General features: G+C 38.4%; 1 protein-coding gene across 1 annotated transcript in view; it reads right to left on the bottom strand.

Annotated features, from left to right (window-relative positions):
- LOC140360973 (roundabout homolog 1-like) overlaps window positions 1-13730 on the bottom strand; it is an 89853-nt gene that overhangs the window by 20374 nt on the left and 55749 nt on the right. Inside the window, exons 3-4 of the mRNA XM_072446510.1 lie at window positions 6613-6770; window positions 281-401 (exon numbers count right to left, since the gene is read on the bottom strand). Coding sequence (XP_072302611.1) covers window positions 281-401; window positions 6613-6770 — 279 coding nt within the window. The remainder of the gene's footprint in view (window positions 1-280; window positions 402-6612; window positions 6771-13730) is intronic.

The following is a 13730-nucleotide window of genomic DNA, read 5'->3' as shown; positions in this document are numbered from 1 at the left end:
TTATTACTCATTTCACAGTGACAAAAACTACTACAAATGTATTGCTTCTACTCAAAATAAATCCAGTAACAGACACTTCCAGAAACTCATAATAAGATGGATTACTTTGCTTTGGCCCTACAGTTACATACAGCACTTCTCAACAGTTCTATTATGAATTATTCTTCACTCTGAATGGTCTCTAGACTCTACACTGTGGTGAGCAAATCGTCCGTGAACTTTTGAGAGAAAAGAAACCACACAAAATACTATTCAAATCCACATATTATACATATTTTACCTAAAACAGTCAGTTCAGCAATCTCGCTCTCCCGCTCCCCCACCATGTTGGTCCCGACGCACACATATTTCCCAGCATCATTCTTCCTGGTGTTGGTGATCATGAGCTTCCCACTGCGAATCTAGAACAAAAAACACACATGAATTTGTTTGGATACACTTATCTGTCCATATATCGATTTAGCCATTCATTACAAATAAGAGTGAAAAGTCATGTGTAATTGCTCAAAAATAAAATAATAATTTGTTGATTTATGTTATGGTCATTGTTGTCTATATTATGTGTCTAGATGTTCCACTGTATGCCATTAAACTTGATTTATCTATTCTGTATTTAAAAGGACTTCTTATTAATACAGAAATATTAAAATTGTATGTACTCCCTCTGCTCCATGTTCTTTTTGTCCAACCATATTTTTTCAAAACTGAAAGAAAAAAAAAAACTAAAAAAGGGTTAGGCTTCTCTCCAGAGATCTGACCTGTAACTTCCCCTGGTGGTGTCAACAAATTGTCTCCATGGAGATAAGAGATGGTCCAATACGGATATTTTGAGCCAATACCAATATCCACGGACACAGCTTGTTGCTGTGGCCAATAATCCATATTATATATTATTATCCATTAAAATAATAACAGAATCCGTTTATCTGGGATTTAAAATAATTGGTATAGCCATATTGTTAACCTAAGTGTCTCTTCTATTTCCATTTTTCCACATTTGTCTGTTCAAAAAGACAAATCTGATGCACTGAGACACACACAGACTGGGGCAGTGCAGAACGATGTCCTTGCCTAATATGTTTCAATATCGATATGAACACTGGTCTGTAACAGTCGATACAATGGAGCCGATATGTGCGTCTCATCCGAGGAGCAGAGAGTGAACGCTGCAGCAGTTACACATTGCACTTTTAAGGTTACAGAATCTGAAGTCTGAACACATTTGTTTTGACAGCGATGACCTGGATGACTTTTCAAAGCCATATACTCCTACCTTTGCGCCTTTGTTTACTTGAACTTCATGCTCCAAATAGTATCTCTTAACTGTAAAATGTAATCATCCTTGGTGTCATGACAGCAGAGAGGCTTACGCATACCTTTATTCAAGTATATAAAATCGCCCTGCCTTTCACACAGCAGCACAGAAGGTCATCTGTTATGAAATTACATAATTCATATCTGGTGCTACATTAGAGCGGGGAACAAAGACACAGAGGCTCTTTGTAGAGACCCTCCTCAGATGTTCTGTCAGTGTTGCCTCTCCTAAAACTTTTGCCTCACACTGTATATGCGCACTCATCGTCAAACACACACGCGCTCTCACACAACAAAGTACGGCCTGAAATGTGCACTCCATGCTGTTTTCATTCCTTTCATATCCTTCTCCCACACCCCCCACGGACCACATGAACTCTCTCTATAGCACTTTGAATGTAGGGTTAGGGCACTGATGGCAGCTTCCCAAACTGATGGCTCAACTATGGAGAGATGATGCAACTCTAGATTAGATTAGATTCAACTTTATTGTCATCACACTTGGACAATTGCCGTGCAACGAAATGCAGTAAATGAGCAGCACATCTGAAGACACCTAAGGCCAAAGTCTAATCTAATCAATACAGATGCAAGACAGCAGCGGTTCACTTCCACACACAAATATAATATTAAACTATGACAAAATAAAAAGACAAACATGTAGATGAAGAGGTGAACTGTTCAGTGTGTGTTGTAAATTAACACACACACACACACACATACATGCATACATACATACATAAATATATATCTGTGTGTGTATGTATGTATGTATGTATGTATAGATGTATGTATGTATGTATGTATGTATGTATGTATGTATGTATAGATGTATGTATGTATGTATGTATGTATGTATGTATAGATGTATGTATGTATGTATGTATGTATGTATGTATGTATAGATGTATGTATGTATGTATGTATGTATGTATGTATAGATGTATTGGTGTATAGATATATAGGTGTATAGATGTATACATATATCTATTTATCAACTATGTAACTTTTCAGGTGGAGCGTCTGCCACATCCTTGTCTCCAACGAGATGTTTTGTCTGAAATATTTTACAATAAAATGAACTGTAATTGAGTGAAAGCAACTTAAACATCACACTGTGAAACTTTACAGCCAAATCAGTTATATCTCCATGGAAACGAGCAGATCGCATGCCCCTTATCATAAAAAATACATAGTGTACCTTTAAGAGCTTGAGAAGTAGATTCAGATGAAAGTTTGAGTAAATCAGGAATGCAGAGCACAGCAGCACGCATCAAGCAACACAAACAAATCATTTAATGACTTTGTAGTAATATGACAGGTCTATAGCTCCACTGCCTTGCTGATGGCACATCTCTAGTACTGACTCAATTTGTAATCCAAATTGTTTAATTTAGTGTATATTAACTTCTTGGCCTCTTATAAATGAATGGCAATTACTAGAGAATTGGTTTATTCAGTGAGATAGAAGTTCAATTTACGTGAGCTGATTGTTTAAGAATCTATATCAAAGTGTTTCTTTTAGTCTATAGCAAGTGTCATACTTTTTATCAATTATAAACATCTTCAACGATATTTCATTGTGAAAGTGAAACATTTAAAATATTGTTCATGCTAACTTTTGTGACCACGTGCTTTTCTCTACAGGTCTGTGGAGAGGCAAGAGTAAGAATGTGTTACAACCTTTGTAATTGAATAGATGCAAGATGGACAAGTTTATAGCTATAATGTGGAACTTTCCAGACTCCATGGAGACGAGCAAACGGTGGACCCCCTACCAGGAAGGTTTTATAGTGCACCTTTACAATAAAGCAAGACTAGAGTGAAAAAAACATGTTTCTGATCATCTTTGAAAGACAAACTGTGCAGAGGCCAGTCTATTCTATTATTTTTCCACACAGGTCATGAGGTCACCGCTGTATATATCCAGAGCAGCAGCGGGGGATTGAGAATCACGCTGGACAGCACCTGCCTCGCTCTGCCCTGTCCGCACACCACAACAAACAAAATCTATCATTAAATATCTGCTGCAGGGATAAAACCGACAACCTTTCATTTATTAGACAGAACGCTGCAGGCCAGATCCAAGCCACAAACAAAACACAAGAACAACTGCCCAACAAGTGAAATGACCTCGGTTTATATTCAAAACACATTAGGAGGATTGGTGAGTACCTACAGTACTTACAGGAGGTACAAAAAATCCCCGTCACAGGAGCAGTATCTGTTTGAATTTGTATAACAAAGTGAATGTATTTGAATTGGATAAAACCAGGCAAAGTAGGAATATTTTATACAGAAATATGCACTGCTCATCAGAATTTAAAATGGCGTTTCCAGGCTACAAATGATCAGGTAAGTAATAAACACAGATTTTCACCTTCAGGGATCCTTGTTGTAATAGGGTTGACTGTATAATATTAGAAAATGAGATTACAATAACATAAATTTTTTTATTTGAAAATATGATTATCTGTAGAAGAAAAACAAAATCATACTTTTATATTGAGTATTACCATGACATCTGGCAAGCAACTGTACAATAATACTAGAGCCTTTTGGTCAACTAGGTTTAGTCGTATAAGCCTATCCCGTAAAGAACCCAACAATTTGAACTATCATTGGATTAAAAGGATATTATCATTATGCAATAGTGGAATTTTGGACAAATCAGCTCTGTGGCATTCTTGGACTCTCTACAGCTGCTGGACCCACCATGTAATTAGTGCCTCTTGAAGAACTGATGTGAAACATTGTGGTGGTGTAATGACTCCAGTGAGAATCCCAGTGGATTATATCTTACTCTGACCAGTGCCATTGACTTCCACCCTTTGCTGTAAATACCTCGGTGCTGCTGCTGATTAAAGAGTGAAATGATTGACCGCTCCTCATTTTTAGCAGTGATTCAACCACTTGGATATTCAACTGTGGTTTAACTGTCCAACATCTTGGACACGCAAAGCTTGAATTTCTCGTCTGTTTTGCCGTCTTTTTTACAGATAAATGGACTAGAGGAAGGATTATTTGCAGTAATCATATGATAGTTGCTGCCTAGTGGATATTAAGACTGGACACTGTGATATTAAGCAAAAGTACATGCAAATAAAAAAAATATCATTGAGTAGAAGAACATAATATTAACGATACATATGATAAAGAATAGTCCCTTCTAATCGTCAATGATCAATTTAGGTAACTTTAGAGCAGAGTTGAGACTTTTTCTGTTTAATGGCAATAAGTAAACATTTGTATTATTTAGGTTCCGGAAAATCAATAAAGAAAGCCCTTTTTTTTAAATAGAAACTAAATTTGAATAGAAAATCTTAAACGATCAATATGAGGATAAAACATGATGAATCACCAAGCACTAACAAAAATACACATCACATCATGACAGTGGGCATTGCACTTCCCCATAAGATGAGACATGACACTTACTAAAATCTCCATAAAATGATGTACTGAATTACTGAATAAAGTATTATGTGACATTTTGCACACTGCCAAGGGTGAAATAACAATAAATTGACCAATTAGAGACGTTCACTGAAAGCAGGTTTAAGTTTAAATATCAGTTAGTTTTTAATACTTTGAAACGTAGTGAGGGTGCACTAGAGAGTCTATAATCTAAAATCTAAATTGTATCTATCTAAAATGTGTATCCCTTCTGGGGCCTCTAGATGCAATAAAAACGACTTTCCCATTTTTGCATCATAAGAGCATTTCACTTTTTAATTAAAATCAATACATCACACTTTGCCAATGTGTAGGGAGTGTCTCATAATTAAAAGCGAGCTGTAAGCAAACATATGATTATTAATAAATAATGGTCTAAGACACAGGGGAAATACTGTGGGCGTAGTTGCAGCATATAGTATCCATACATTAGTTTGTGGCGGACTCCTCCCTTCTCACGAAGTCTTTGAGCAGCAAACTCTAATAGTTAAAAAGACATATTCATATTTCCATATAAAAGGAGCTGATTGGACAGAGCGACATGGAAATATAGAAAGTACAAAGCCCAAAGAGCCTTTGTGCGTTATCTCTGAGGAGCCCCCTCCTCTGCCTGTGATCTGCGCTGCTCCTTAAATCACAGATAGATGCTCTGTCCATCACAGCCCCCAGAGACACTCTACCTGTCACTCCGCACTAAGATGGGCTTTGAAACTGCTCCGCTGCTTCTCCTGCACGCACACCGGCATTCAGATAAACAAATCAACACACTCACATATACACACATTCAATTATGGGGGCGGCTGGGGCATAGGAAGTACAGGCATAGGAAGTGGAGTGATAGCTAAACTGTTTTGTGCTTTTACTGCTCAAATACATCTGATGCCTCGAGGGCCCAGAATCAGTGCAATGTACACAAAACTGCAAGGGAAAATCAATAGAGGGCCTCGCTTTGTGACAGCCTTATATATAAGCTTCTGAGCTGGTGTAATACTGTTTCTGTTATGTATTTTATCATCAGTTGTACGGACAAGAAAAAGAGCAATTTACTGCCCTTTGGAGTCATGTTTTCTATCTATAATTGCAAATCTAAATGAGGTTTTGATAATAAAGATGATAATTCTGTTTACTTAGACACTGATTGCTACATAAGATTAAGACACTACCGGTGAGGAATTAGTAATAACCTTTTTGGAAATGCAAATCCTTTTTTTCCCTTCAGGTAAAAGACCAGGCTAGATCTTCACTGATACGGTACTTTTTTTTTTTTTTTTTAATGATTTATCTATTTCAAGCTCACTTTACCTGTCAGAAAGTTGTAGAACAATTGATACTCATTGGCAGAACTTTTTTTTTCATTCGAACTATCCATCCAAGCTCTGATTTTGAGATGATTTTGATGGTCTTTTGTTTTGCTACAAGCAGTTGCCAGCTTGACTAATTTCTGAATATTACCGTGCCAAAAACTGTCTGTGTTTTTTCATCACACATTTTACACTGGTTATTCTGGCAGCTCAAAGCCTCAAAGAATATTTAATTAAATAAATAGATTTGCATTGGCATTCAACATTTAAAGGATAACAATACTAAAAACTGCAAAACTAAATACTGGTACAAGCAATTTCAACATTTGATCCAATAGAAATGTGCTTGATGCTTTATATAAGGTTCCTTAGTAAACTATGCGATTAATAAGATTTAGTTGTTATCTTACCAATGTTAATAAGCCATTCACCAAAAATATCCGTGTTCTCTCCAGGTACATATAAATAAACACTGTGAAAGATGTTTTTAATGTGAAACATACTGTGCAGCACCAAATAAAAGATCAAATCAACAGTATACCGTGATGCGTTCATCCCTGTCGTCCAAACTGGAGCCATCTTTCCTCCAGGAGATGGTGGGTTCAGGGTGTCCGCGCGGGGGCTGGCACTCCAGCACTGCAGGCTCACCCACGGCGACCATCACATCCACTGGGTTCTGTCTGAAGTCATCTCTGAGAACTGGAAACACAGAAAAGACCACAGTCACAATGGGTACCAGTGGTTACGAGGGCACATTAACAAATGAGGCTAATTTCAAGGTTGTTGTATTTTCTCTCTAAAACACAAATTCTGAGCACAAGGTTTTTCAAAAAGAGCATTTTTATAGTCAATCATCTTGAATAGTGTTCTTGAGGCCACTACTTTACCCACTCTAACAGCAGGATATTGTGTACGTGTCAATGAAAATACAACCCTCTGACATCCATTTGACGACAACATAATAAAGGGTTGTATAAAGTCAAGGCATGATATTTTTCTTAACAGAAATTTGCTATTTTTTTCCTTCTGGTTGTGCTGAAAAACCTTTCTGAAACACAATGAGATTTTTGTGATGAAAGGGAATAATGCCTTCATGTCTGACAGTAAAAAAGACAAGCCAACACAACTCTGAAGTGCACCAGTGAAAGATTTAAACAACAAAGTTATACCATGGCAATCTATCATTTTTCCACAAGGGGAAACATTTCAAGCTGAACTGGAGGCCACGCATACTTGCATCCAATCCACCAAGTCAAAAAGATGAGTGTGATTTTGGTGGCCACAAGCTAGCTCCTTCCTGTCTCCTCTGAAAAGCCTCAAGATGCAAACTGCTCCAGAGAATTCCACTAAAGTGGAATGGCTTTTTAAAAGTAAAACTGGCTTCAGATGATCCCTAACTATTATTTGCATGATTACAACCACGAAGAAATGCAAATATACCACAAGAAGAAATATTGCAAATAGGACAAGATGGTGAAAATGGATGCATGATGAATCAAAACATCTTTCCAAACATTCCTGTTGCTGATGAGGTGAACAACATGTGCTAATGTGGACGCCCCGTGCATGAGTGACTGCCGCTAAGCGTTCCCAGTTTTAAATTACACAGACGGGAACAGGGAAGGGATTGGGGGGGGTACTTCGAACCTGAACAAGAGAAGCCAATGGAACCTGCGCCAACAAAGAGCTAAAGCTAGAACTCGGTGGAGCTGGACTGGGGTGAAAAGACAGGAAACAATGGAGGAAAAGGCGTAATGACTCCCAGATGGCAGCAACCCATTCACCTCTTGGCATAAGGATTTGTATGTAACATGGAACTAAAGCAGGGCTCTGGATTCCCGAAGAGCGCCGCGGATATGGGAGAACAAATTGGGATGACCTTCTAATTGGACGCATTCGGGCCCCCGCGCATCTCTCTCCAGCCCCCTCCCCACAGCAGCTTCTGATCCGCGGAGCAGAGCCACCACCAGCCTCACTCCGGTCGACTGAAAGCTGATGGGAAACAGCTGTCCCAAGAAGACCACCCCCAACCCCCCTTCACTCTACATCCTACAGCACTGGCCCGCTATGTCACACGATAAAAAGGCATTCCCCGTGGGACGCAAAAACATGGCTGAAGTTCCAGACAGGAAGAGTCTAAAGTACGTCAGACATGTACCGAGGTGCATTGATTGAGCTGCAGATTCTGATGTGAAAATTCCAATAGTAATCCTACTACACATCTGGTAAATGATTTGGGTGAGGTCTCAGTCAAAACGTTTAATCAAGCAAATAGCATGCTTTGATCAAGGAACTGTTTCTCAAACAATCCCCAAATTTTCTACATTTCATTAACGTGTTCATATTTAGAATAGGAAAGAATCCAAAACACATTATGAAAGACAGACTTCTTTTTCCAACATGATCTACTATTGAGCGAGGGTTAAATACACTAATTTATAGAGATTGACCAAATTTCCATTCATCTTAAAAGTAGATTCCATTTTGCCATCTAAAAGTGCAGGAGATTTCAAAAGAACTGTAACCAATTATTTCCCCCAAATTTGATTTGATTTCAGACATTGTGGATTAGGCTGGATTAAGTGTCAACACTGAGTAAATGCCAGTTGTAAATGCTACAAAGATTATGTCGCTTTTTCTTGAATTTGTCATTTCCCCATGCAAGGTGTAATGTAAAGCTCTGCTATATGAGTCAGCCAATCAAAGCAAGCCCAGACCTACTCTGACAGGATTTCAACACATATAATTGGCTGTGAAAGAAAGCACTTCAACACCGATGTCACTTTGCGAACTGAAATTATAGCGTTAGCCGTGCATTTTTCTGCAACCTCACCTCACCCAAAATATTGCTTATGCCAACTCTGAATAATCTCATGAAATACTGTGTGGCTCATTTGAGTTATGCAAAGTAAGCACTTGGAATAATTTGGACCATGTGTACACAAAGTTTATTTTCTCAAAAAGAGAAGTCTAACTAGGTATTACGCTGCAACAAGAATTTATGCATGCCTGACTTAAAAACCATACAAGCATGCAATATGTAAATACTCATTGCCAAAACCAACCACCATGATACGAATTTGCTTTGCTGCTCTTTCCCTTTTCACACAAGTCTTTCTCTAATACACACAATTAATTACAAAACAAACTTTATCCAGTACACTCCACAACATTTAATTCCCTGCTTATGTCTTGCATCAATAGATAAACCTCCTAATGTTTATTTCACATGCTTAGAGTACCAATTTGCCTTCCAGCTAAGCGCCAGAATAATTTAAAACTAGTTTGAGCTGTGCAGGAATAAAAAGAGATTAATTAATGAATTTAGTGGGCTTCATTTTTTAGGTTGCCTGATTAACTCAACGTGAACAGCATGCCAATCGCCCTGATATTGAAGGCTTGTGAAGAAAGGACAACCACCAGCAATTACCTTTTCACTGCTTGCGGTTAAAAGTCAGCTTTGATTAGGAAGTATTCTTAAGTTTGTGTTCAAGTGAACTTTAAAACCCTAAGCATCTATGCCTAACATCTGGCTGCTATTGCTTCACTCACTAATTCATGTCCTTGTGATATTCCCAAATTACTCATGTTTACAATAAAAACGTTCTTTCTCACACAGAACTAAGTCCGCTCGCAGCATGTAGGCCAAGCTCTGGACTGCGTAACCCAGCTCTAGGTCCACACAGGCCTGTTCAGCTAGAGCTTTGCACCTCTTGCTATCTTCTTTTGTGCCTTCATCTGAGTCCTGCAGATGAGAATCTCGCAGCCCACTTCAAAGCAGCAGCCCGTGGCCCTTGCTATCCTGGATCTGACAGTGTCTGACTTGTTGTTAGTCCTCCGGAGTCAGAGCCAAGGCATGAAAGAGCTACTACCACAACCCTGCGCCAATAAGCGTATGTGTAGACATGAGCAGCATGAAGAAGAAACACAATGTTGAGCCCAAAACACAATGAGAGCAAAATGGAGAGCGATGTTCACGTATAACTATGCATCGCTGTGAGATGTGACATGTTGTGAGAACCGGCTGTGAGTCAAACAGTCAAAGCACAAGGAACAAATAAGACTTACAGCAAAGTGAGACTGGTCAATTGGCTGAAATCCAAGATTTAACACACTCTAGACATATATATTTGTGGGGAAAATGCCAGCATGTATCTGATAATATATGTATTCAAGTGGTTAATTTGGACCCTATTACATTTATCACACTGTATATAAGAACCTGAAAACTAAACCCGTGTTGCTCCTTTGTTAGTGCTGCTGTTGCTTTTGAAAACCACACATCTGGTCTGCCATTACTTTAGCACTGCTATAATTTAAATGTCCCGAAATCAGCATTAACAATAATGCAATGTACTGATGCTTAAATATCAATTATAGCCCCGACTGGCCAAATGTAGGACACCAGCTGTGCAGAACTGCACTTCTAACTCCAACAAGAATGCTGCTGTATAATTATGCAGTGCCAATCTGCTGAGTAAAACGGCACTTTGGATTCAACTTTTTTTTTAAGTTATCAAAAATCTAATTGGATGATTGAAACAAAGAACACTGTCCAGAGGAGGCCGTTTCACAATCTGTTATGATCACTAAAGTCAAAGCTGTAATAGCAAAAAGATTTGAACTTAAGAGAATTAAGTGTCACCATGACCTTCATTCTGGACATAAACTTTTTCTTTTTTTTTGGCTTTGCCTTTCACAATTATCTGGGTACAAAACAGATTTGGCACTTGTGTTGGCATTGGCAACTAATGTTGGCATTGGCAATAGGAGCAAAATAACAGACTGCTGTTTTAAATATGTTGGAATACAGGAAAGGTTTGTGTGATTACACATGCAACCTTTAATGTGATGGTCAGACACAATTCATTAGTTAAAAACACAAGCTTAGATCATTTTAGACTTAATTACATATGAAAGCTTTAAATCTTTTATATAGGCTTACAATTCAAAAAGCCCGATTGGGACAATGGAATTCTGTAACCTCTCTCAGACTTCTCAGACATTACTAAAATACACAAGCTGCATTTACATAAAACTAAGCAGCCAACTATCAAACTGTCTGATGCTTAAATATTGACTAGCCCCAGTCTTAAAAACACACCAGCTTTAGACGAAATATCCCCGGGCACTAACTTGCAAATATATAAATATAATAAATACCCTCTGCTCACCTTAAAAATACAGAAGTAAGCCAAGCCCAGCAGATATGAAATCCTTGACTTTTCCCACAATCCATCTGGTGACCTCTCACTACCCCTCTACCTCTGCGCTTCTACCCATGGCTCTTCCTCCCTGCCCTCCTTCGCTCAGCCCTCACAAAATCAGTAGCCTGCAGAGCTGTAGGCTCCTCAGTGAAAAACAGCATGTTCAGCTCATATAGGCGGTCGGATTGACACTCCGTCTGAAGAGCCCTATATACCAAACACAATAGCATTATATGAACTACCAACCGAGCAAATCCAATAAAACTACATTTCCTGCATCTACAAATCAAGTCATGCACATACATTAACTCAGACTACATCACACAAGAGTTGTTCAATTTATTCAAACTGGAGTCCTAAAGACATTATTTTTATCGGAAACAAAAATTCACACCTTCCCTCCCAAAGCTCCTGTATTAAAATTACATCGTTCTGTGTCGAGATCATTATAACTAAAGACCCAGGGCAAAGTGATTATTCTACACGCCAGGCTATAAATTTATCTGCGCTAGTCACGCCAATTAACTCTACACAAAAGCGCTCTCACTGAGGCTCAGCTCCAGGTTATTTTGGTTTATTTTGCTGATCAAAATGGTACAACTTTTTATTCCTACTTTCAGATCTCTCTTTGTTCGGCTGCATGGTGAGCATTTACGTACATTGACGTTTTGAAGAGTAGTATGACACAGTATGACATTTGTTGAGACCCGGTGAAACAAAAACGCATACGACCATAATGACCAGCCTGGATCAACTTCAGCATGGTTTAAGTGCTTTTAAATAATACATTCATTCATGTCCTTCTACAATTCATCCTTGCCAGAACACTAAAGCACAACTCAAGGATACGGCGGACAGACAACAAAGTGAGCTAACATTCATTAGTTGGGGCAATTTACCAACTAATTCACTTACATGTCTTTGAATAGGAGAAAAGGAGAAATGCCCTCAGAGAACTTACAAAAGAACATGCTCCACAAAAAAGGTCATAGCTTCTGGTTTTGTGGCCTGAAGCTCATTATTAGTACGGTAATTGGTCTATCAGTTGAAAAAAACTATCAGTAGATATGAATGGACTGCTGTTTGAAAGTATATTTGTTCATTTGTTACTCTAATATGTCACTACTATTATTAGTTAGAGTATTATATCAAACTCCTGATCTTTTCTTCATTTATTCTTCCCTTTTGTCAACAATCTCATGAAAGGAAACTATCAATCTCTTGGAAAAATATAATGTGGAAAAGGGAAAGTTTTAACCCACTTATAATGATAAAAAGGGGCAGCTTTTCATTTCATTTAAATCCATGTAGATGTTATTGGTTTTCCACAGTATGGCATAATCCATAAGTACTTGAGTGATTTCTGGTGTTTTAATTGCACCAAAATACCTTGAAACACGCATGCTCACGAAAAATATAAGTTAAATGTCATAGTGTGGAACATTACAGGCAAAGCAATAACATCTCCATGCAGACAAGCAGATCCTCCACCAGAAAGTTACACAGTGCATCTTTAACCATAAGCCAATGTGCTGACAAAGATTCAAAATGTGTTTAATAAAGATTAGGGTGTATACTTACAAAAAGTACATAAAAATAGCATTCTTTCCACATGGGGTGAGAAAAAAGCAACAGTGCAATAAGAGTGGAGCGCCTGACAGAAATAGGATAGTAAACGTCCGCAGCCGTAACAGTAGTTTATACACATCACACCTGTGTCTGTCCCGGCGCTGAACTACACTGTGGGAAACTTGATCGCTCTTCATCAGCTCATGGACATTGTTCTGACACTGTAATCCTGTTGATGCGCATGCAGAACACATCAGCCTTGAGCAGCAGACGCTAAAACCAGTTAAAAGGATTGTGTAACCTTCTTTTAATCTCCACCACTCATCCTATCCCCCTGTAAGGAGAAAGACAGGAGGAAGATGAGGAGCAACAAGCTCAAAGAAGAAGAAGGAAAGGACAGATATGGAAAGACATGGACTTGAAGCAGATTAGGGGAATTGGCGAAATGTCCCAAATCTGGGTGAATCTGAGGTTAGGAAGCTCTTGTTGCTATTGGAAGAGCAGGCTCAACACTATAACATACGGACAGCTACTATTTGAACTTCATCCTTCCCTCATTGTTTTGTTTCCGGGTCAAAAGGCAAGGTCACTGAGTCGTTCTAGCTGTCTTATTCACCAGAACATGATATATCAGAAATGCCTGGAGGATATTATTTACATCAGGCACCAGTGCACAAGTCATGTATTGATTTGCTCCTTACTATGCAGAAGACAAGGGTGAACAAATCCCTGCTACCCTGCACAATAATGTTCTATTTTCTAATCAAAATAACCTACACTGAATAGATTGTATTAGTCACCTAAAATGTGTACGGTAAATTCATTACAGTGAAGAAACAAAATGAAGGAAAAAAGGTGAAAATTGCTATATATAACAAATATA

Source organism: Eucyclogobius newberryi, unplaced genomic scaffold (genome assembly GCF_026437365.1).
Source record: "Eucyclogobius newberryi isolate DKJ021-1_F unplaced genomic scaffold, fEucNew1.0.hap1 SCAF_15, whole genome shotgun sequence".
In the NCBI taxonomy this organism is placed as follows: Eukaryota; Metazoa; Chordata; class Actinopteri; order Gobiiformes; family Gobiidae; genus Eucyclogobius; species Eucyclogobius newberryi.
This window is presented reverse-complemented; position numbering and strand designations above follow the sequence as displayed.